The sequence below is a fragment of the Nanorana parkeri genome, unplaced genomic scaffold (genome assembly GCF_000935625.1).
Source record: "Nanorana parkeri isolate BGI_ZX_2015 unplaced genomic scaffold, ASM93562v1 scaffold1196, whole genome shotgun sequence".
In the NCBI taxonomy this organism is placed as follows: Eukaryota; Metazoa; Chordata; class Amphibia; order Anura; family Dicroglossidae; genus Nanorana; species Nanorana parkeri.
The window spans coordinates 389,894-415,456 of record NW_017307464.1 but is presented as its reverse complement, the minus strand read 5'-3'; the positions used below and the strand labels follow the sequence as shown (position 1 = coordinate 415,456).

At 39.8% G+C, this 25,563-nt stretch overlaps 1 protein-coding gene across 1 annotated transcript in view; it reads left to right on the top strand.

Moving 5' to 3' along the window:
* PCLO (piccolo presynaptic cytomatrix protein) overlaps positions 1–5,857 on the top strand; it is a 118,245-nt gene extending 112,388 nt beyond the window's left edge. The window contains exons 24-25 of the mRNA XM_018568486.1: positions 1,289–1,434; positions 5,448–5,857. Of these exons, the coding sequence (XP_018423988.1) occupies positions 1,289–1,434; positions 5,448–5,588 (287 nt within the window). The 3' untranslated portion in view covers positions 5,589–5,857. The remainder of the gene's footprint in view (positions 1–1,288; positions 1,435–5,447) is intronic.
* The last annotated feature ends 19,706 nt before the right edge of the window (positions 5,858–25,563 follow it).

Genomic DNA, 25,563 nt, shown 5'->3' with positions numbered 1-25,563 from the left:
GTGATTTCAGCAAAGAATGTGGAATTGTTCAAGAAACTTTTGGACGATTTCTTAAGGGACCGTAATATACAGGGGTACAGGTACTCCTAGAATGAGATCCTAATAGGTTGGACTTGATGGACTAATGTCTTTATTCAACCTCAAATACTATGTAACATAGTTTAGCGTAGATGGAGGAATCTGTTGCACCTTTTTCATCTGACCATAAAAAATCTGCAGAAAATCTATACGTGTACTTTAGAGACTGAGCCTTTAAAAACAAACCAGCAGTGTCCAAATTTCATTTCAGATGTTTGCCTTTTTACAGGCTTCCTAAAGGAACTCTTCTTTTCTGCCACAACCTAGAAACATACTTATTTATGAGATAACTATTAATATAGTAATATGTCTGATTTGGTTTGTCTGAATCTTGTAAGATTGTACAATATGCTTGGCTGGTCTTATTGGTTCAGTGTTCTCAGAAGATATTGTACTTTATATATTTTTAAGCCCCTTCTGTCTTTTGCCTCTTGAATTCAAGACAGACATTAAAAACAGTCAATGTGGTCATATGTTCATTGAAATACATTGTGTTTTTTTTAATCCAGCTGTTACCCAAACTTGGCTATATAATAGTCTGTTGTATTGCACTGCACAATCTGACAGAGGGAGGAACAGTACTGTAAGCCAGTCATGTCATTGTCAGGTTCTCATGCCCAGGGTACATGCTGGCAATGGGTGGTCACAGAAATGATCTCAGAATACTCATGCCCTTTCATTGTCCAGTCAGCAGGCTAGAGCAGGCACCGGATACCCTTGTATACCTTAATCTTCACAGAGAAAGTGGCGTCATGCTTCTGGCAATGCAGTGTGGCAAGTTGCATGATTCACAAAAGTGGCTAAGCAAAATCACAAATATGGTTTTGTCTTTATATAGCTGTTTGGCTAGCCTTGTTTTAAGAGCATTCTGGACCTGTCCACTGAGAACATAAACAGCTAACTAGTTAATGGTCACTAGTCCCAAGTGACTATTACTTGTGTGTAAGGTCTCAATCTGATTAAGTTCCATAACTTTATAAACATTTAATTGCTGGATGGACGAGACACAGCTGATTAGGATAGCATTGGTCCCCCCTATCTTTATGTTTATTAACATAATTTAACATGTGTATTAAAGTGCCATTTTTGTACAGCTACACAGTATAATCAGAAACTCCCTGTAAAAACTATACAGTGCTTTTAAAAAGTTACAGTCAGCAGCAAATGAGAAGGTGTATTAATTCCTTTAATCTGCATAATATTTTTTCAGATCTGTATGTGAAACTGTACGTCATTAATGTAGCAACTCAAAAACGAATAATAAAGAAGAAAACTAGGGTCTGTAGGCATGATCGAGAACCTTCATTCAATGAGACATTTCGTTTTAGTATGAGTCCTGCTGGACACTCGGTACAGGTAAGCCTATACATTTTTCCTGTCTATAGTGTAATGTAACTAAAAATAAATTATGTGCACATTATATATAATAATTATTTTCTTTTACAATTACATTTTGAATTTGTCAAAGTTAGACATAACTGTGCCTGTTGCTTCTTAGCGTTTATGCTACTTCATTGCTGAAATTTTACATTTCTCATAGTTGCCATATTATAAGACCTTAGGCTCAAAACATGTTTTTCTATAAGACAAAATGGCAGATTTTTTTTTCAGTATACACTAGAATGGTTTTATCTTGCCCAAAACATAACTTACCCTCCATCCTGTTCAAAATGAGTACAATGCAAATAAGGACAATTATGTTTCAGTTAGTTGGCATTCCTATAAGGCTGCCCACATGTCCTTCTTTAAAAATTAGGCAACTTCATTTTAGTCCATATACTTGCTGCAGATGTGAACTGGTAATGGGCCCAAAGGATCTTGCTTTAGCTCCAGAGGATCTGCAAATAAGCCACCTAGAAAATGTATCACAGGGACAGTTTCAACTGATGTAATCTGTGATGATTTGCTCATCATTGCTAAAGGTTTTCATTGAAGAGTGGTATACATTGATAGGGATGCATAGTATATGGTCTAACGTATGAGGTAAAAATGGTGAAATCAGTAAATGAAATTAAATCACAGCTGTGCTAGTATAAAAAAATACAGTTTGTGTTCTCCAAATCCATCTTAGCTAGAGCAACAAAAATTAGACCTCAGATACAGCATGTTCACGCTGTACACTGCTTGGCTTTCCCCATGGTTGTAAAGTGCATTCAATGGTCCTCTGGTGGCTTGCCAGTTTTTTTTTGCTGGCTGTGCCCCCATAAGGGAGATTCACTCTCTCGAATTGTCCTAATCACCAGGGGTTAAAATGAGGGCATACCCAAAATTTTAAGTTGCCACCAGAACAGGAATAGAGGGAAAATCTCCCGGTGGGAATTTCTGCCACAATGAAAATATATCCTCTCACTTCCTGTTAAGTCTACAGGACAGGATGTGAATGGAAATCTCCCTAATAAGACACAGATGGCAAATAAATTTTTTACAATAGTTTTAACCCTCCCCTATTCTATCCAAAATATAAAAAAAGGTTTTGATTTTGGATATACATCAACGATTTATTGTTTGTTTGGGTTTTTTTTCCCATTTTATTCTAAAACTATAGTATAAAATCCCAAATTTTTAACAGTTTGAAAACTATGGGGAAGTTTTAGAACCTCTTTTAGGTGTTTACTTCTATGTACATCATCTCTGTCCCCTTTGTAAAGATTTACTGTCCCTTTCTATTTGTTTTCTGTTGCTGTGACAAATGTCAATGTGGACACAGTATTAGAACTTTTCTTTAGTAGACGGGTGATGGTTAAAACATCTGATATATTTTTTATTTCCCCTTAATTATGCAGCCCTTTAGCCAATAATACTTATATAAGCCATTTCCTCTTCATTTTCACTATAGTGCAATTATTAGTAAAAGCTTACATTGCAATCTGCCTGATTTTATTAACATAAATCCACATTCAGTGTAAAAATAGGTAAAATTGGGGGAGGGGAGGCTGATTTGAGGATATCGGAATGTTTACACAATAAATTGTGTGACGATTCACTTCATTTACCCAATCATGTAAAAAGCAAATTCCTGTTTACTTATTTCATCTGCATATGATTGGATAATTGAAGTGAATATTCACAAACTTTATGGTGCAAATAGTAACTAAAACTCTAAGGGGTCTATTTACGAAGCTGCCGAAGGATCTAGCCGTAGCTTCGGCCGATCCTTCAGCTAGCTCCGGCCCCAGGACCCCTTCGGTTCAGTAGAACCGAAGGGGTGCTGTACGGGCTATTCACTATAGTCCGTACAGCTTCTGAACGTTGCCGAGCGGCTCAGCCGTGCTGAAAGCCGAAGCTGGCCGACATCTGGGTGGAGCCACCCGTGATCTTACGGCTGGCTCCGGCCACTTGCAGAGAGATCAGCCTCCCTGGTTACCTGCTAACCAGGGACACTGATCTCCAAACAGCTAACTCTCCCTGGCGCTCTGGGAGTCTCCTGCTCCCGGCCGCCAAGGAGAAAAACACTGCTGTTTCTTTTTTTCTTTATTTTGAAACGGAACGATGTCAAAAAAAAAATTCTCCATTGAAATACATTGCTACATTACTATTGCTGAGCATGTTCGGCCGACCCGAAGCCATGTGAAGCAAGCCAATGTACGGCTGATTTCAGCCGATGTAAGGCTGAAATCAGCCGTACCAGCCTGAAGTGAATAGCTGAACAGTGTTCGGCTCACTTCAGTTCAGGTCGGTCATTCACTCGGCTGCCTACAGCAGTTTAGTGAATAGACCCCTAAGTCTTAGACATATCTTATTTCTTGGCCAAAATGTTGTACAGGCTATGTATTATGGAGGAAATTAATAATATACTCTGTGTAGTATATACCATTGTCTCTTCTTTCAACCATGCACGGGAATAAATTGAGCATTTCTATAAAGCCTTAAATAAGGTAATTATCCCCACAAAAGAGGAACGTTTTAACAATTAGAATGTATTAGTACCTACTAAAATAATATAACTTTTTTGATGTTTAAAAGTGTTCAGTTTGTTTGTTTTTTACACACAATGCTCATAGTAGGAACACATCTCAATAGAGGGGCAGTAGGAGCAAATCTGAGTTACTGTATATCCCCCATTAACATACTGGGGTCTATTCACAAAGCTGCCGTAGGCAGCCGGGTAAACAACCGACCCGAAGTGAATTGAGCCAAACACTGTTCGGCTATTCACTTCAGGCTTGTACGGCTGATTTCAGCTGTATATCGGCTGAAATCATCCGTACATCGGGTGACTTCGGGTCGGCCAAATATGCTCAGCATGTTCGGCCGACCCGAAGTGCAGAAGGAGTTCGACTCAGCCGATCCAACATCTGGATCGGCTGAGCCGGAACTCCGGCAGGCTACTCGCTGCTGTTCGGCCTATTCTCATAGATGCCGAACAGCAGTGAGTGAATAGCCGAATGCAGCTGAGCGGCATTCAGCTCAGCTATTCTGCCCGGTACCTCTGGTAAATAAACAGTTAAAAAAGTAGAAAAAACAAAAATAGAAAATGATTAGGCGAAGCTAGCAGTGACAGCTAGCTCCGCCCAACTGTTTTCTACTGGCCAGGACCAGCTGTCATTACGACGAGCGCTTAGGACAGCCGGCAGTGATATGAAAGCCGACTCTGCTAAGCTCTCATCTTAATGACAGAACAGCGTCTGCTGGTTACCTAGTAAGAGTCGGCTTTCATATCACTGCCGGCTGTCCTAAGCGCTCGTCGTAATGACACATGGGCTTCCCTGGTTACCACAATGTATCATCCACCATCAGGAGACAAAGCAGGGAATTTTGGCGAGAATATTGCATTACTCTCACTGAGAGTTACCGTGTAATTTAAAGAATTAGATGATCTCTCGGCATAGATTACCAACCACTATGCCCAGCAGATTACCAACCACTGTTCACCTTTAAAAAATAATGCTACTTGTCATACCTACAGGCCCCGCGTGGCCTGACTGCAAAACACCCTTGGTAAGTGACCCTCCTATGTCCAGCCTGCACCCTCAACACAATAGAAACAAGCCAGTGGCTCATTAAAACACTGAGCATGTGCAGTGTACTCTCACTCCTCGGTTGCACTCCTAACTATGGCCTACGGCCTGCAGGTTTACAGACATATACTTGTCAGCACGTACACCAAGCTAATACAGTTTGGACATATATTGTCTTTAATGCATTTTGGACAGAGATTGTCTTTAACTCCATAATAATCACATCAACTGTAGTATTTTACATTTCCAAAAACTTTCACATGGATAAAAGGATATATTTAATATTTTTGAATATATTTCTACAATTGCCTGTTACACTTCATGTATATTTTAGGTAAATGTTCTACAATTGTGGTACATGTTCTTTTCAAAAATGTCTATTATTCTTATTCTCAATGTTATTTTCCATAGATTTTGCTTGCATCAAATGGAGGGAAGTTTATGAAGAAAACTCTTATAGGTGAAGCTTACATTTGGCTGGACAAAGTGGACCTTCGAAAAAGAATAGTAAATTGGCACAAACTTTTAGCCAGCTCTGCTCAGACACACTGAACAATACAATTTGCTAGGAGCAACACATCTGGAATGATTTTAGTTTCAATGGAATGACTGCCTAGAAAGCAAAGTTTGCACATGTTTCAAGCCGTGCTTCGAAGTCTTTGTTGACATATTTTGCAGTCGATGGGAAATAAGATGATTCTGCTAATAATAAATAACAACTTGTAGGGGCTGAGGATAAAACTGGCTTGTAGCTAGAAGATTGGTCATGTTTTCAGATTAGAGTATATAAGTGCTTTACTAGATCTATTATGTTTCATTCGACTAGATCTATTATGTTTCATTCGACAGAGCAGCTTGAAAATAAGGCAATATAAAATAAGGGTTGTAATAGAAAAAAATAAGTAACACTCGATATGTTTAAACAAATTTGCACCTTAGAAGTTTCCCATTGATAGATAATATAAAATGCTGTTTATGGTGTTTCTTGGAGTTGGCATATGTACAGGAATAAGCAGTATATTTCTTTCCTCTAAGTTCCAGGTAATGTTCTCTCTATGCCACGTGTACAGTTAGCGTACAGTTAATGTGCAGTGCCTATCTATTATTCTGTGATTCAACTTGCAAACATGGTGAAACAGATGAGCTCAGTACTTCTTGCGGGCTTATATTAGCATTTGTCATATACTTCATTTTTCGATTTATTGGTTTAAATAGCTCAAAAGAAAATAAAGTGATTGTCAAAGTGTAAAACAGTGCTGTGGCACAAAACCGAGGAGGGTTTCAGTAATATAAATGAGGAAAAGGAGCCCATGTGTGTTGTTCTACATGCCACCTTTAGTTAAGAGAACCATAGAAAGCGCAATGATGTTCAGAATTTTCTATTAGTAACTCAGGTGAATGAATGATGGGTATGTTGAAAATGTACTGATAATTGCTACAGTCTCTAATATACTGTACATACTGCCTATTACACAGTGTGTTCGTAAGTGGTTTCTATCAAAATAAAGGTATCTTAATGTCTGATAAAATTACAATAAATTGAATATGTGTTTGTTTTTCCTTTCCAACCCTGTTTCCATTATAAAGAACATGCTTGCTTCTGATATTCCATTTAATAGTCTAAAGAGCTACAGTAGTGCATTTTAAACTGCAATTCTTTTATGCTGAGAGTTACTGTAAAAGACTGCAAAGCATGTGAATGGTTGCTACGGAGACATCATTTCAGAATGATAGCACAAATACAGATTCTTACAAGGAACCCTGTAATCAACACTAAATTAGCAGAGCTAACATTGCTCTGCTTTTCATTCACTACATTCCACTGATATGATGGTATTTGTTCTCTGGTGCACCATAAAATATAAAATATTTCATTCCATCTCTTCAGACCATGTATAGTATAGAGAATCTGTAAGTAGACTCATTGTTTCCTTAGCTTGGACATACCTTAGGATTAGTACCTCTTAAACACATGGAATGCTACAGATGCATCTGTCAAACAGAGTGAGTGACAGTGTTTTGGTGCATCAATGACTTATAAGCAGTGTATAATATGCTTCCGAAGTGTGCCAACAACGTGTTAAACCAAATTATTGAGTTATCATGGAAGTATTCTATGCAACATTGATGTATCAATGCTTTTTCTGTAAGTGAAAATGACAAAAAAAAAATTTGTGTAAGAAACAACTATCAGTATTTTTGTTTTTGCACATATATTTGAACACATTAATAGTGTTTATTGCTTTTGCTTCTCCTAGAAGTGATTAGATCCAGATGTTTGTTGACAACTAGTCCTCTCTTGATATTCATTTTATAGATAGAGCCAAGATTTAGAAAAAAATATTTACATATATGTTTATTTATATGCAAAGCAAGGCAAATTTTAGAGTTCAGTTTGATCTGCAGAAACAGAAGCGTTTAAGCAAAAAAGCACAGTGTGCGTGATATATAAGTGAGTGGGATTTATATAGTTCTATACATTGTTATGTTCGGTGGCCTACTTTGGAAGTGACGAATTTTGGATGCTGAGCGTGAGTCAAAAGTATTCCATGGCTGCAGATTAAAGAGATGGTATCTCCCTCTTTTTAATTGTTTGCAGTACTTGAAATATAACGTTATTTAAGCACACATGTTGAATACAAATGAAAAAATTTAAATTAGTAGCAGACAAGAAAATACCGATTTAAATATGAATTGCATGTTATTTTACCATGCACACTGACGCAACTTTGATTCATAACAAAACAGACATTGATAGTGCCTGATGTTTTATTAACATCTAAGATATGCTTAAGTTGCATTGTTTCAGGTATTTTTTGAATACGATTGTCTTTTTTTCAGTGAAATAAATACAAATAGGTTTTATTTTACACTTAACACAAAGAATGCTGTTATTCTGAACAAAATTTACGTAAAAACGGCCAGACAAAATGAATACCCTCCATTTAAGACTTTATTAGAATCATTAGTCTGTGCTTTGCTAAGCTAACAAATTCTGACTATACAGATGTTAGGAGCAAGTACCTTTTTGTTATTGTGTAAATAAGTCTACATTTTTGTAGATAGATGAAAGGACTGAGGGATTCTAATTCCATTAGGCATTCAGCATGTGAACGTGAGCATTCTGTTCAATTGTACATGTAAAGTTGAAATGTGATGTGCTCAGATGATGAACCAGCAATGGTTGAACAGCGTGTTTGTTGTCATTCATTGAGAATCTGTACAGAGAGCCTGATAAATAACAGATATATATGAAAAAAATGTAAAAAAAAATAATATATATTTAAATTACGTAAATTCTGTAGTGTCCTGAAATAAATGTTTTCACATGAATGTTGCATGCGTTGATGGAGGTCTGCCCATATTTGTGTATTTTTATTATTGTCATCCTAGATTCTTTTTCCTATTTTAACCCCTTCAAGATCATTTGTTTAAAACAGTTGTACAAATGAGTTGAACATTAATGAACTGTATAGAAATCTGCCTGTAAATCTGTTAATGTTTCTTCATTTAATGTAAAAATCCATGTCATAGTTTTTGTGGTTGTACACAAGATGTAACTTGAGAATTTATGCAAATGTGATGTACAAAAAGGTTGTAATCCAGTCAAGCTAATAAATATTTATAACATCCTTCTGTTTGTGAATTTATTGAGTATGATTTCAGAATGTGCCAACTATTAAATCTATTAAAAGTCTTGTGTGTTCATATAAGGCATATTTTACAGCTCTCAGACATCTATTTTGCATTCAAATAACATAAAACACATTTCAAAAGCTAAAGCAGAAACCATAAAATTAAACCTTGCATTGTAACACTAGAGCAGAACTATTATATAAGTGTAAATGCAACTGGTCAAATCTGACAGAATCAGGAGGTCCTGTTACTCAGCTTTACACATATAGGGATTTTTTAAACCAATTGTATGCAAACTTAAAGTGGTTCTGCCCATTTAGGAAAAAATTATCACCTGACCCACTTTTACTCCCCTTTGGTGCATCTCTCCACCTCTCTGTCAAAGCCTTTGCAAAATACCTCATGCTTCTACTAGCAGTACTTTCCAGGGGAGTGCCTATCATGAGGCAAACTAGCCGTTTGCCTTGCGTGGCATTTTTCAGGGGAGCGGCCCCCAGGCAGAGAGTTAACAGAGCGGACAGTGAGTGGGTGAAGGTGTGATCAATGTTTGTGAGCTTATCTACTCAGATGTCTCAGCAGGACACTCTGGAAAGCTTATGAAATGTGGCAGATGCTCGGACCGTTCATGTCTCAGGGTCTGATGAGGAAGCCACAGCCGTTCACAATGAATGGATGCAGCTTACTCATCAGACCCTGAAACATAAGTGGTTCACTGTCAGCGCAGGACATTACCTTCTTGTCCTGATCTTTCTCTCTTGCCTCCTCTGTATGCTGCACAGCCTCCCCCTCCCCTCTGGTGCCTCAGCCCGAAAGGAATGCTACCTCCATCTCCCCAGGGGACCGTCCACCAGATGGCGAGAAGAACTGGAATAACAGCCGAGAAGAACTGGAATAATAACAGCCGGGTACATGTAATACATTGCCCACCAGCCAGGTAAGAGGGCAGAGGTCAAACACTATGGTGGCACGCTAAATGTAAACATGTTTAGTCTCAAGCTTCACGGTCAGAGACGCTGAGGATTTATCCTGTGGCTGCTTGTTTTATGTGGATTTTAACTGACTTATGTGAGTATGATTTTTAATAATGTTGTTTTAGTCTTGTATAATGGTACACTATGGGCTGTTCATTTGTTTTGTATATGAGCGTCAGAGTTGGAGTGATTGATGAACTTTTCAAGTTGCCATTGATCTGGTGTGGGGACAAGTTTCTAAAAAAGGAAGCCATTGGAGGACCAATTGAGAGGCAGTAAAGGTACCTTCCCGCCTACCACAAAGGAATGCCAGGTGAGCGTCACTCTGTGGTGGAGACATTTTTTTGGAGCATGTTTCACTGCGTGACAAAGATGTGCACTTGGCACTGCAGCTTACATTCACATTAATTCACTGAATGCTGTTGGAGAGATTGTGACCTATTTATTATATTGTATGTTCACATGATTAGCAGTTGTTATCCAACACAGCACCATTGTATAAGTGAAGTAAAGAATGTAAAAAAATAAATTGCTAAATGATTTTAAAAATGTTAAAAGAATAGGAAGATTAAATAAAAATAAAGATATTTAAAAATTAAAAAAACAATTGGTCGGAGCGAGCGTTGACAGCTAGCTCCGCTTAACTGATTCCTATTGGCCGACACCTACTAAAGTCTTCTAGCTGGTCCTGGCCAATGACTAACAACTGGGCAGAGCCGGTCATGACATCACGGTCGGCTCCGCCTAGCTGTTTATTGTTTAATGACAGATCAGCGTCCCCAGGTCATTTGGGGACGCCGATCTGTCATTACAACTGGGCGGAGCCAGCCGTGAGATCATGACTGGCTCCACCCAGCTGTCATTTGCGGGACCCACTTCGGCTGTCAATTCAGGTCAGTCAAGCCGAAGCATATGCCTTCGGCTTAGCTGAGCCCCTCGCCCGCCTTCAGCTGCTGTAAAGGCTATAGTGAATAAACCGAATGGCATAGGTCGCTGAAGAGAGCCGAAGGATCAGCTGAAGCTATGCCTGGATCCTTCGGCTCTTTTGTCAATAACTTCCTTAGTATTTCACTAATTTTAGTGCTCACAGCTTCGGGTTATTGGCGCAAAGCGTCATACACATTATCATTTTGGAGGGCAGAGATAAGTGTGCAATATGAGGAGGAGTGATAAGAGAGGTGTACAGGAGAATGTGTAGGTTTGGGGAGTTTTTATAGATGGCTGGACCAATGTATAAGCACCATTGATCCAACGATCCCAAAAAAATGGTACAAGGGGGCATCTATGAACTATGATGTTTTTAATTGATTTTATTTTGACTCCTTTAGAGATCAAAGAAAAGCAAAAAAAAATAGATGTATTTTACAATTATTGATCAAAAAGGATATGGGAAATTCAGATTAGAGGGGGTGCCCAAGTTTAAACTTGCCTAGGGCAGCACAAAACCAAAATACACCACTGGTACTGTCTACATGACACTTGTAATTTCCCCCCTAAGTTTCTATGGTTTTATAGTGCATCAGTTTCATCCCAGATTTCAAGCATACTGGCAGTTTGGTTGGCTTCTAAGTTCTTATGCTATAGCATGTGTGTACATGCATTTATACAACTGTAGTAGACCTATTAACCTGTGAGCTTCTTTGGAGTGAAGACCTATAATTGGTTCTGTGTGAGTTGTTGCCGAAAGCTAGGATGCCAGAAGGGATTACAGGAACACTTAGCTGTATATTGATCGGCACTTACACGATCAGACAGAGGAGTTAAAACGTGTATTACTAATTTCATTACCTGTTATAACATGTTATTACACAGTGAAACAACCCATTTTAATCCATAATGGGTCATGATTATAGAATACTTAAAATGGTCACAGAAGCTGTATGTGCAGCACTGGTGTATTCTTTTTCTGTACTCTTATCAAGTAGAACCATTATTTCTCATATAGGAGAGCATATACTGTATGAATGAGTTTGGCCTGAGGAAATCCCAGTTAGGTCATGAAACTGGTAAGGCATAGTGTAAGCTGACAAATTTGCACTGCTCAAATTTGGGAATAGCAATTGAAGATTCTATAGGACACAGTACTCTTTAAATGCCTGAATGCAGGCAGACTGTGTCTCCTTGTGTTAGGTGCCTGATGATAAAGAAGAGGGGAAATCTGTAACTGCATCTTTGGGTTGTTTTAGTAGCAATATCTTTTAATCAAAAAAGCTCTCACATCGGAGTTCACATCGGTACCTGGGTGAATTGTTTAGATCATTCATAAAAGAAAACACAAAATGTAAAATACTTACTCTATCAAGTCCTGTCAGAAACCTTCAGGTGACTGCATACCAACTCCATTAAGCACCCTGAATGTTTTGGTACTGATAAAATGTTCTTGGGTCAGTTGGTTAAACGCTTGACCCCATGACCTACTACCCACTCTTGGCCAGTGAGATTGCGTATGTCAGTAGAGAGCTAATAGGTGCAGCCATGTGCTGTTACTCTTTGTTGTTCAATCAGGAGGTATGTTTCTGACAAAGTAATGTGGGTCAAATTCAGGATGTATAGTGTGGCAGGGAGATCTCAATCACAAGACTAGACAGACAGAGTTATAAATAGAGTAACAAGGTAAACATGTCAAGCATATATACTTTGATTTTACAAAGAGGTGAACATTTACAAAGCAGGAAACAAATTACACTTACAAGCTTGTAGAAGATCATAATCCAAATATCAGGGGTAGGCAAACTCCAACCCTCCAGCTGCGGTAAAACTGCAATCCCATCATTCAGGAAGAAATATCCCCATGCAAAAAATAGATAAAGCCAATATAGCTACTAATAATAGTCTCAAGCACCTTCTGCTGAAATTCCTTTGTCCTTTAAATATATTTTAGCATTTACTTTGGGTAATAAGGACAGTGTGTTATGTATATGGTAAGAGCATCGCACTGACAAGCTACCACAACACTTTGGTTTGCCGGTAAAATTAAGCGTTCTAGTGGGCATGCAAGTGTAAATGGGCCCTTAAGGTGCAAAACATACTATCCACTCTTGGATCTTCTTGAATATCTGGACACCACTATGTTTGTCTATTCCTCTTCATAAATTTGCTCTACTTCTATAAGGTTAGATGAAAAGTGTTGGTAAATATCAAGTCTTGTCATAGATTCTTAATCTAACTGATTTCTGGGCGTTAAATAGACTATTCTAAGGTTCCAGGTTCTTGGTTTTTAATCACCCAAGTGTAGCTCTCACAGTGTGTTTAGGGCTATTGCCCAACTGACCACAACGTGTTTATACCAAGCCAAGCTTCCCTGAAGGCATGGTGTTCTTAAGGTAATGAGCCCAGGGACACAACAGGAAGTTAGAGGAAATCTCTAAAAAGTGAGGGGATTTCTCTTCTTTAGACATTTGTTACCAGAATGTCTAACACCATCAATAAAATCCCTACAGGGGTTTCAATCCTTTCCTATTGTATACAAAACCAAACAAAACAACAACTTCTGGCTATAAATACACTTTAATTGAGCAGTGCTGCTTGCTATTTATCAAATAGAAAGGTAAGAAAAGGGTTTAAACGGAGACTGTATTGAGAGTCACTGACCCTGAAAAATTATGCAAATTTGGAGTTACAACTGTTGGGCAAGTAGCATTTTCTGCAATGGCAGCTTAAACATTTGTCTTGGTACAGATGGTATTAAACCCTCACTTTTTTAAGCACTTTCAGCAGCTGATTTAAACACTTCCTTAGTGTGTGGCTTCTTAATTTTTGTAATCTTTACCTTTATTCAAGTTTCAGCTGACGGCATGATCGCTGCCTGACGTTTGATGTTCATGGTGGCACTTTTCTCCTCGCAGGTTCCTTTGGAGCCATCCCTGCATGCACACTCCCAGTGGAGACTAGACCTGTGTCTGACTATGCTGAATGTGTCAAAAGCAACACTCAGTTCCATAGCTTAGGATGGCCCATCCTCCTCCCTCCTCCTCAGCCCTGCTCCCTACTCCTCTCTCAGAGGCTGACAGCTGTTCGAGACTGTGCTGTACCTGTGAAGTTCTCAGTGCACCCATTCCCCAAATGGAAGTTTGAGGAAGCAGCGCTAAGAGAGCAGGAGTCAGCAGTATTTAATCTTCTAAATGGCGAATCCCTGGGCCAAAATTTTAACAAACAGTATACTGGCTAATGTCTTTGTTGTCGAGCGGAATGGGTTAAGCTAAACAAATGCGAAATGATAGTTTAACAGTATTTTAAGGGCAATTGTCAAAATGCATTCTTATTTAGATTGTCTGCAAAATAGGTGAAAATAATAAATGCCTCCAACTACCAAAAAATTTACCCATGTACAACTTTTTAATCTGTTTCAGGCTTGCATATGTTTTTGGTAGTTTCTTGATGGGGGTTCTCTATACATCCCATCACGTTTCATAAATAGGCTTTTTGTGAGCATTACTATAATAAAATTGGATATGTGCTCATACAAACTATAATAATATAATGTTACCGTGGTATTACAGAAATGTTAATAACTATGACCAGAATCATGTAGTAAAAGGTTAGCAAAAATGTTTAGTAGTCTGTCATTTTGTGATCAATTGCCTGTAAAATTAAAACATTTGGGTAGGCATGAGTGCCCCATAGGCGAGCAATGGAAAATGTTTACAAAATAGGTCTAATGGTATGGGTCCAGTAGCTGACCTATTCCCCTCCTATGCTAAGTGTTGAATTCTGGCTGTAACTGAAAGCCAGAGGTTAGAGCAGGAATCCCACTGGACTCACATACTGCCCCAAATACCATGTACCATTTCAAAATGCCTCTGCGCCCTTAAAAGCCAATTACAGACCTATTTCTAAAAAGCACTGAATCTTATAGCCCAGCTCTAATTTGGGCACCTCCCAGTCATGTAAACCCCATCCCCAGAACCCCCACCACATATTTTTCAAATAGATTTTTGGCATAAATACCTTTCTTTTAGCTGTCTTCTGTCCAGTTACATGATGCTTAGGGTCCTCTTTCTCTTCTTTATTACTCTAAGAGCGGGTGTTTGTAACTGCTCAAAAACTGGCACTGTTGTAGTGCTGTTGTCTGAAGCATTCTCCTGTGACCCCAAGTCAGCATGATCATGCATTCCCTAAGTGGTGTGGAAGTGGGTTGAATAACACTTGGCATCATTCAACCTAGAAAAGACCGACACCGAGGGACAGAGAATGATGTGGTGGGCAGCACTGGAGCATGGAAATCATGCGTAGTGCCTGACAAACCTTGTTTTTAATACAGATGGGGTCCTTTTTTTATTATCTAGCTGCAAATGGGCTGTAGGTGTCAAAAAGTTGCTACATTTAAAATGTTTACTGCATTTATAAGTAAAACCACTGTAAACAACCAATTACCCTTCCGAGTGCCTGGCAGTATATAGATTTTACAGTACATATACTAATGTCCTCCTGTGACCCAAACTCAGTAAATAGCAGGCTATTGCTCGCTATATGCTGAGAGCACAGAGCCACGCCACAGGGATGGGGGAATCCCTGCGGGGAGCGGTGACTGACAGTCACCGCTCTCTGCAGGGAGAGGATCTAGAAGTCAGCGATCGGCAGTATGTATTCTCTGACTTCCCGAACAATAGAGCCGATGTGTGAAAGCTTCAGTGTCACAGGTCGGCTTGAATTATGAGATTTAGGGGTCTATTCACGAAGCTGCCAAAGTTAATCGGTCATTCACTCGGCTGCCCTCGGCAGCTTCGTGAATAGACCCCTTAGTGTTTTTCACTCACCCCATAATTCTCCTTCAAAGATGACCTCAAGCCTTATATTTACTCTCACAGCATTGTACAGGCTCCACCACTCTACTGAAGTGGCTTACTCTGATTTCACTGCACATTGGGACTTTCCCCCAATGGGCATTAGAAGCTGCAGCAATTGCATTTGATGCATGTGTCAAAGGCTAAATACAAAGCTACAGTTTTGCCTCATCTCCTAAATGCAGCAAAGAGGTTAATACCGAGATTTTGGAAGAGCCAAAAGGTACCTACAAGATCAGATTGGGTAAGGCAGGTTAATTGTATTATGGAATCTGAAAAGTGGATAGCAATGGGTAGAGAGAACCATGATGCGTTCCTCAGTAAATGGGATATTTGGATTGATTATAGCTCGATGAACCTTTAGGGTGGGAATTTTGGGGGAGGGTTTTGGAATATGGAAATATGTTTTTTATTAAGAGGGTATCCAATTTTTATTTGTTTATTTTTTTTGGTTGAGGCTTTTTAATGGATTCATGATCTATGGAGTCAGTCTTGTATATATTTTTGTTATGTGATATTGGTAATTCAGGACATTCTCTTCTTTTTCTTATGTTTGTTTGTGTGGACATGTATATGTTTTATATGTTTTTGAATTTATAAAGATAAAATTATAAATAAAGTTTAAAATAAAAAGAAGCTGCAGCAATTCAGATAGAGTCAAACTTACTTCTGAACTGGAGGGCATTCAGCATCATCTAGTACTTTCCACCCCTGCCTTACTGTTCCTGGTCCACCTCTTTAATTCATTGAATTTCCCTTCTTTCAATCATTGAGGCTCAACATCACATGCACACATTACCTAAGACAGTCTGCATGCAAAAAGAGTCTGCTTAGAAATGCCCACTCCTTCAGACTAACAAATGCCCACTCCTTCAGACTAACATCAAGGCATTTTAATATTTGTAGAGCTCCTCACAAGATCCAGCCCACTGCTTGTATCAGGGCTGAAGGCTCTTAAGATGATTACCGAGGCAGTGTTCTGTGATCTGGAAGCTAGATACAGAACCCTGCCAGTTCTCCCACCAGACATGATATGCCTGCATTGCACAGAGAAACACAAAGACCCATTGATGGGATCATTAGGTCTAAAATAGGGTATGTAATGAAAATTGAAAGGTTTTATTTCAAATCTTCAATAGTATGTTCATAGGTGGGTGGGACCAGGCAGGGCAAAATATATGCACATTAAACTTATATATTTTAAATGATCAGCCACTCCTTTGCCATCAAGTGTACAATGGATCAGTTACCACAGTTTTAATTTACATTTAGCACCTGCTCATACACCAGATCAAGTCCTGATCAATGCAAGATTTCTCATTCTTTAATTAACATCCAGCTTTCAGAAACATTTGTACAATTATAATACATTGAAGGGAATTTATCAAAACTGGAGAAGACAAATTCTGGAGCAGCTGTGCACGTCAACCAATCAGCTTCTCTCTTTCATTTTCAACAAACTGAAGAGAGAAGCTGATTGGTTGCCATGGGCAACTGCTGTAGATTTTGTCTGCTCCAGTTTTGATAAATTCCCCCATTATGTTGAAAGCCTGGAATTCAAATGAGCATAACATTTTTTTTAATCTGTTTAAATCTGTAATAATATTAGCACTGCAGCTATGCAAGTAGAGAGCAGTTATTGTTCCGTTTCAATGTTACAGCCTGCTCTGTTTTACACATTTACTATTTAAATATTTAGCAAGACTGAAGCAAATTATTGATTTTATCAACATTTATCGCCTGACTTCTATAAAGGCCCCCCTTTATTCAGTCCCCATTTGCCTGCTTTTTTTAAACTATAGTATGTCCAAATATTAGGGTGATACAGTATACTAAAAGAAACTAACAGGGCTTGACATAATGTGATCAGACTGAGACAGACGTAGAAATAGAATCTAAATTTTGGTGAGGCAAATATTTATAAAGATAAATGAATAAATACATTTTTTAAACATAAAAAACACAATCTTTCTTTATGTAAGAAGTATTAGAGTGTAAATGTTAGTGATTATTTTGGCTGTTGCCATCAATAACTACAATTATCCACTGGGTGGCACTGCTACTTTATTTATGAAAAACTTTAATACTATAAGGTGCCCTTTTACTAAAGTGGAATATACTCCCTACAATTTTGCAACCAGTAAAGCTTGCTTAAAATGTTAAAGAAAACTGTGAATTTATGAATAAATGTAATCCTACCTCGGTCAAAGGATATACTTACTGTACTTTGTTAAGGATATACAGTATTAGTGGAAGCGTAGTTTCAAACAAATGTAATGATGTTGTAAATTAAAGCTTAATGCCAGGCAGATATTAACCACTTGAAGACCGGGGTGTGAAACCTCATTCCTATCCAGGCCATTTTTCAGTATTTAGCGCTGAAGCACTGTACGTTGACTGACATTTATTGAGTCATGCAACACTGTATTGAAATTAATTATATATCATTTGTTTGGGACAGATAGAGCTTTCTTTTGGTGATATTTAATCACCACTGGATTTTTTACTATGTAAATAAAAATGTAGCAAAATTGTAGTATGAAACATTTATTATTACCCAATATTTTGGTCAAATATAAAAGATTGGGTCAAATCGGGTAAATAAACACCAAACATGTCAAGTCTTAAAAGTGCGTGTGCCTGCGAAATCGCCCCCCAAAAAATACCATACCCAAAATTAAAAAGAGGCGTTGGTTTATAAGCGTTTACCACTCTAGTGTTAACAGTGATTGATGGCCCTGGAATTATTGCTTGCACTCTGACGTTCGTGGAGATATGTAACATATTGTATGGTGTATTTGTTGTTATTGCATATAGGTGCACCCTACGGGTGTTTGCATTTGTATCTGCATGTACAGTACATGGGGGCGGAAGATTTTTTATATGTGACTTAAATTTGTTAAACTTGTTTTACACATAACTGTAGTACTATCACATAGGGGCTACAAAGCCCCATATGTGATAGTACATATACAGTGACAGGTCCTCTTTATGGAGACATCAGGGGTCTATTAGATCCCTAATGTCACCTATGAATCCCCAAAGAAGCTTATGAAGCAGCAATCTGCTTCACTGGCTTCTTCTCTAGCTACAGCAGCTGGAGAAATGACAGAGTGACACAGGAAGTGCTGTAATGCACATCCCTTGCAGGTTTAGTGATTGGAGCAGAGATCTCAGTCATAGAAAACAGCTCTCATTTATGAATTTTAAATGTGTGTTTAGTTGTTTACCTGGAGTTCAGCTTTAACCTTTGAAACCTTTGTGAAAATACTAGTTTCCTGGCTGACATGCTTTCTTCAATACATTCCAAAGCCATGAACTGGAACATGTGTTTATTTTTACCTTTCTTCGTGGTTGCCTTGTGCGAGTCACTCAAAGAGTGTTGAAGCCAGAGATAGCTAAACAACTAATATTCTAATAATGCATTGTGATTTGGTTAGGAACGTTCTTGAGGTCCATTTTCTCACGTTCTGTTTTACTGTTGAGTGAATATCTAGTGCCTTTTTGCAGTGTGCAGCTGTGTGATGAGAGCATTGGAAGAGTTGTAGGCCTGAACCTCCAGTGTGGCTTTCTTCTTAAAGAATACAATGGTTTGCTTGACAGCAGTAATATATGTTCTTTAAGCTTCAGTTACAGATTTTCACCCCTTACCCCTCAGGGTACAAAGTTCAGCAATAGACATATAGTAATAGACATATAGACCAAAAGACATATAGTAAACTATAGGAGTTGAAATACAATAACTTCTGATTACAGAGTCTTTATCTTTCTTAAAATAGCCCATAACAGCCACATGATAAACCATAGTTTCCTCTGACACATAGCAATAGGCATTAAGTCATAATAATACCCAAGTAGGGTCTGGTCAGTCTCTGCTGTTTAGGAACTGGTTTCATTCCCTAATGTAATTCTGAATACTCCAGTTATAAGTAAGTGTAGCTTTACAAATGATAACACTGGCATCATAAATGTGATAAAAAAGTGTAAAATATAAAGAATGTCAAGCCACAATCTTAAAATGTCTCAAAATTACATAAATCCAGTTTTAAAAAAATCAGTGTATTTTTGTTTTGTTTTTTTGAAATGTGTATGTTTTTTAGGGAGTATTATTAACCGCTTGAAGACCAGGTGTTTAGACCCCCTTCCTGGCCAGGCTATTTTTCAGTATTCAGCGCTGCGGTACTTTGACTGACATTTATTCTGTTATGCAACGCTGTACTGAAATTAATTTTATACCTTTTTCTGGGGACAGATAGAGCTTTCTTTTGGTGGTATTTAATCACCACTGGGGGTTTTATTTTTTACTATATTCAGGAGAAATTACTGAAAATGTTGAAAAAAAATTTTTTTTTTACAAAAACAAAATTCTACTTGGTAGAATTTGTTCAGGATAATGGTATAGTTAATGACAATTATATAGGAAAGACCGTTCCTGTCAGACTAACCTACTGACTTTTTACAAGGGGGTAAGTAGAGATCTGGATGGAGGGAAGTCTGTGGATGTGGTATATCTGGATTTCTCAAAGGCTTTTGATACGGTACCACACAAACGCTTACTATACAAGCTGAGAGCTATGGGCATAGATGGAAGGGTGTGTACATGGATAGAGAACTGGCTAAAGGAACGGGTACAGAGAGTATCAAGAAATGGTGCCCTTTCAGACTGGGCTAGTGTCATTAGCGGTGTGCTTCAGGGTTCTGTGCTGGGACCCATGCTTTTCAACCTGTTTATTAACGACATCGGGGACGGAGTAAACAACGATATCTCAGTGGGCAACTATGTGGCAGATGAGGTTTAATGTCGATAAATGCAAAGTTATGCACTTTGGGATTAAAAATAAGCAAATGGGTTATACACTGAGTGGCCAGATTATTATGACCACCTGACGTTTGTAGGCTAATTAGCTATAATTTCGCACTGAAGTTGCTAGAGGGCCAGACCGTTATAAATAGGGAAGCAGGTTGTTTACTACGACAGTAGAAGTGATTTTTTTTTACTTCCGGTTCCGGCGCCTACCGCAGCGGCTGCACATGTAGGGAGCTCCGTCTACCAGAGACTAAAATCAGCTTACAAAACCTAAAAACCAGCGGCAAAATAACCGGATTTTACACTAAACCTGACTGGACTAACTGACCTGCCTGATTGCCATGGATAAATACGTGGCTAGGAGCCAATCCCGGACACGCACGGGGCCTCGAGGTGCCGACCAGGCCGCATCCCCGGACCCGGGTTCCTCGAACTCACCCCGATGACACAGTCAGACCCGATGTCAGGATCGGATGAGGAACGGCAGCCAGACCCGACATCCATAGCAAGGGAGGTAGCGAAACTGCTGTGATAGTGAAATACCTCAACTATGGGGATAAGTCTTCGCTTCTTAAAGCTTATAGGAGTGCATCCTCCCTACAGGTAGAAGGCCACAAATTATTGATGTTTGCAGACTATTCAGCGGAGGTGAGCCGTCGCCGCAAACGCAAAGCGTTCGCAGAAGTATGTAAGGCGCTTTACCAGCGAAACATACGTTTCTCCCTGGCTTATCCAGCTACCCTGCATGTCCAAACAACTGAAGGGGAGAAAAAGATCTTTGCGAACCCTTCGGATGCATATGCATACTTGGAAGTCCTATCCCCAGCCGACAGAGACCAACGCACTCAAACCAGCGGAAAACGGATGAGAATTTCACCACCGTCACCATTGAAGCCCCCTCCGACCCCTGTACGTGAGAAATGCAAGACCTGAAAGCGACAGACCGACATGGTGATGGCTGACCCATTGATGCTGCGAAGGGGTACAGATTGTCCAAGGAATAAATTCCCTGAGAACTCCTTCGGAACTTGATGGAACCCTTTCTTGAGCTGCTCCTAAAGATCTGCTCAACAACCTGTCCGCATTGATTTTTAATTTCTTTCATTCTATTTTATTTTATTTTTATCTGGACTTACAAAGTTCACGAGCCCTGCCACATACCCTTATCCCCGTTAATCCGACATTTTGTTTTTCAACTAATCGTTCCCATAATTTTCTTACATGGTTCCCCCTATATAGCCTCGTTATAGCTACAGTAAGTTATGTTTTTAGGGGTAAACGGGGTTAGACGGTTGACCAGCATAACTCTTACTACCTAAGAGCCCACGAATAGATAATAGCTGGTTGACGTAAGAATATTTATCATTTCAATAACAGTCCTGGTAGCATGCGATAGGTGGGATGTGTAAGTGCAGGTGGGAAAAAAGGAAGTCATATGTAGTAGTGGGTGTATACTTGCCCGACAGCTTAAAGTCTTTGAACGTTACAGGCGAACAACGCTTAATGTTAAAAGGTTTATTTTGTTTCTTATGTCTCTTATGTTTCTTATGCTTCACAGATTCCAACCAGCAGATCCACGCCTACTCACCGCGGTCACAGACCGCCCTGCTCTCCTCCAAAAGTCTCTCCACCCCTTCTTCATGGCAGCCTTCCTTGGGGGACGCCGATTTGGGTAGAATTATTATGTTATGTATGTATAATCTGTTAAGTCATTGTGCTCTCAGGGGTCTATCATGAATGCACTACTACAATTTAAGGTGATTTCCTGGAATGTAAAAGGTCTCCGATCCCCCCACAAACGATCTAAAATGATTCGTCACCTTGCCAAACTGAAAGTGGACATCGCTTTACAGGAGACCCACCTCTCCTGACCAGACTTGAATCGCCTGAAGAGGTACTGGGTTGGAGAGGTGTTTGGTTCTCCCTCAGCGGGCAGAAAAGCGGGTGTGGCTATACTATTTAGAAAAACATTACCTCTTCAAATTACCAGCTCTTCTAATGACAGTGAGGGTCGTCAGAACTCAGTCCACTTCCGCATATACGGCACCGACTATGTCATTTATAATATTTACGCCCCAAATGCACCAACGAAGGCCTTTTTCCAGGAAACCGCCTCTTCCATTAGTAAAGAAGGCCCCACGAATGTTATAGTGGGAGGTGACATGAATTCGGTCGTGTCGGCCTCGGAGGACAGGCGGTCAGCCAAACGTATGGTGGCTACCAGATCTCCGGTAACTCCATCGGCCCTACTACAGTTCCAAGAAATGTTATCACTGAAGGATGTCTGGCGTTTACATCACCCTGAGGGAAGGGAATATACACATTGCTCACATGTCCATGCCTCCTTGTCCCGCATCGATTACTTATTTTGTTCCGCGTCCTTACTTCCCAAAACGACCAGATCTATCATCAATGATATAGTTATTTCTGACCATGCCCCCATAGAATTCACGGTCCTATCTACATTGCCTAGGGGAGATGCCAGGATTTGGAGATTCCCCTCCCATTTACTTAAAGACCATCTTTTTCAGCGATTCCTCAGCACAAGCTGGGGAGAATATTCGGAAACCAATCAGGGCTCGGTCACCTCCCCTATCTCATATTGGGAAGCGGGTAAAGACTTTCTCTGAGGTAGAATAATTTCCTACGTCCAGGGAAAGTCTAAAACTGCTGCAACAGAGTATCACAGGGCAAGTGGAGTACTGAGACAGGCCTATTCCACATTTCGGGACTGCCCATCACCACCTAAGAGGGACACATGGCTCAAAGCGAAGGGAGAATACGAGACCAGGCTGGACAACCAAGAGTTATATTCCAAATCACTGTGGGACTTGCAATTCCATAAATTTGGCAACAAATGTGGCAAGATGTTAGCAAATCTCACGAGGGGACATAGACTCACATCCCAAATTCACTCCCTAGTAGACACAGGAGACAGCAAAACAAGGGGACCAGAAGCGGATTAATGCACGATTGGGGGATACTACAGCGCCTTATATAGTGACGACTGTACCTTGTATCCTGAGGCAAAACAATACCTAGATTCCATAGCCCTCCCCACAGACGATCAAAGTGATATTTTGAATGCTAAGATTACCCAAGAGGAAATAGCCTCCACTATCTCTAAACTAGCAAATGGGAAGTCACCAGGGCCAGATGTCTACACAGCCGAATTTTTCAAATCCATGAAACAAGACCTTCTTCCAACTCTTGATGAGGTTTATGCAAATATCTGAAAAGAAGGCTGTTATATGCCCATGGGCAATGAGGCCTACATTAAAGTTTTGCCTAAACCTGGCAAAGACCCCACGCAACCGGGCTCATATAGGCCAATCTCATTGATCAATCTTGACGCAAAAATCCTCTCCAAGATCTTGGCTGATTGTCTTGTGGGCATAATGCCCAGCATTATACACCCTACCCAAGCTGGTTTCATCAGGGGACGGGCAGCGGTAGCAAACATAAGGAAGGTACTGACGGTCCTCGAACATGCGGTAGAGCACCCATTGCCAGGCAACGCTATCATCACGATAGACGCTGAAAAAGCCTTCGATAACGTTAAACACCCATGGCTTTTCAAAGTTTTAGACCGAATGGGCTTTCGAGGACCGTTTGTATCTCTCCTTGGGGCGATGTACCTCACACCGGTGGCTAGAGTCCACACTACTGGGTTTCTCTCACCCTTCATTCCATTGCAGAAAGGGACACGTCAAGGGTGTCCATTGTCGCCTTTGCTCTTTAACCTGGCGATGGAACCCTTATCCCAATGGCTCTTGCAAACAGATCACTTACATGGTGTAAAGGTGGGCGATAAGGAGGTAAGAACAGCCCTGTTTGCGGATGACCTGCTTCTGTTTACCTCAGATGTGGAGCAGGACATTCCAATGATTCAATCATCGCTACAACACTTCGGGAAGTTGTCGGGTTACAGAGTAAATATAGACAGGAGTGAAATACTACTTCTGAATAGAGCATCTATGCCGGAGATCCATAAAGCAGGATTTCGATTGGCTAAAGATAGCATCACCTACCTAGGAATAAAGATAGGCAAACACCCATCGAGTTTATATCACCTCAATTATAAACCCCTATTCACGAAAATAACGACGGAATTGAAAAAATCGGATATGTCCGCAGGCCTAAAAACCACAGGGGGTGAACAAAGCCCGGGCAATAGCCCGCACAGTAGACGAAAAGCTCGAGGCCTCATGCCCAGGTCACTGTACAGAGACAAAATGCCCACGAGAAGATGCCCCCTGGCATGTTAAGTTACAATACGATATATTCTGTTGAAACAAAATGTTCCTATTTTATCGTTCTATCTTTTGTCTCAACATATCCCGAACTTTACAAGGTATATGCTTCAAAAGTTGCTAAAATGTGTTGGTATTTAACATATGAGAATGTTATCATAAATGTATATCTTTCTGACACCAATAAACTATTTTCAAAAAAAAAAGAAGTGATTTTTTTCTGAAGATATGGGTAAACAACGCGATTTAGCAGCAACAGCATAATTTGTTAAATGTTCAAGAGCAGCTGTTGTTAAAGTGTTTAAAGACTGGACTGTCAGCCGAAAATCTGGGTCTGAATGTGCGAATTGTGGCCATCAGCGACTAGTCAATGTTAGGGCAGAACGGAGAGTGGCAAGACTGGTACAAGACAACAGAAGGGCAACAGTGCAGTGTCAGATTCCTCGCATCACCTTTCAACATCTCGTGGAGTCACGAGGTGGCCCAACAAAGTGATCTTGTGGAGTCATCTCGTGGCCCAACGAAGTACTGATGGGGTGGCCATCATAATCTGGCCACTCAGTGTACAGTTATGGGTATGCCGCTAGGGAAGTCGGAAATGGAGAAATATTTGGGGGTCATTGTAGACCATAAACTAAATAATAGATTACAGTGCCAGGTTGCTGTAAGCAAAGCTAGTAGAATTCTGTCCTGCATCAAGAAGGGAATGTTTTGCAGGGACAAGTCTATAATTTTGCCACTTTACACATCACTGGTTCGGCCTCACCTGGAGTATGCGGTGCAGTTTTGGGCACCGGTACACAGAAAGGATGTGCTTGAGCTGGAGAAAGTCCAGCGGAGGGCAACCAAACTCATCAAGGTGATGGAGGACCAGAACTATGAGACAAGGCTACTAAATTTAAATATGTTTACGTTGGAAGTAAGGAGATTAAGGGGGGAAATGATTTTCATGTACAAGATGTTCAATAGTCATAGCAACATTAGCAACAAACTCTTTAAGATTAATTCCGTAACAAAGACTACAGGCTACCACCTAAAACTGGTAGAAAAAAAATTCAAACACAAGGGGCGAAGGGG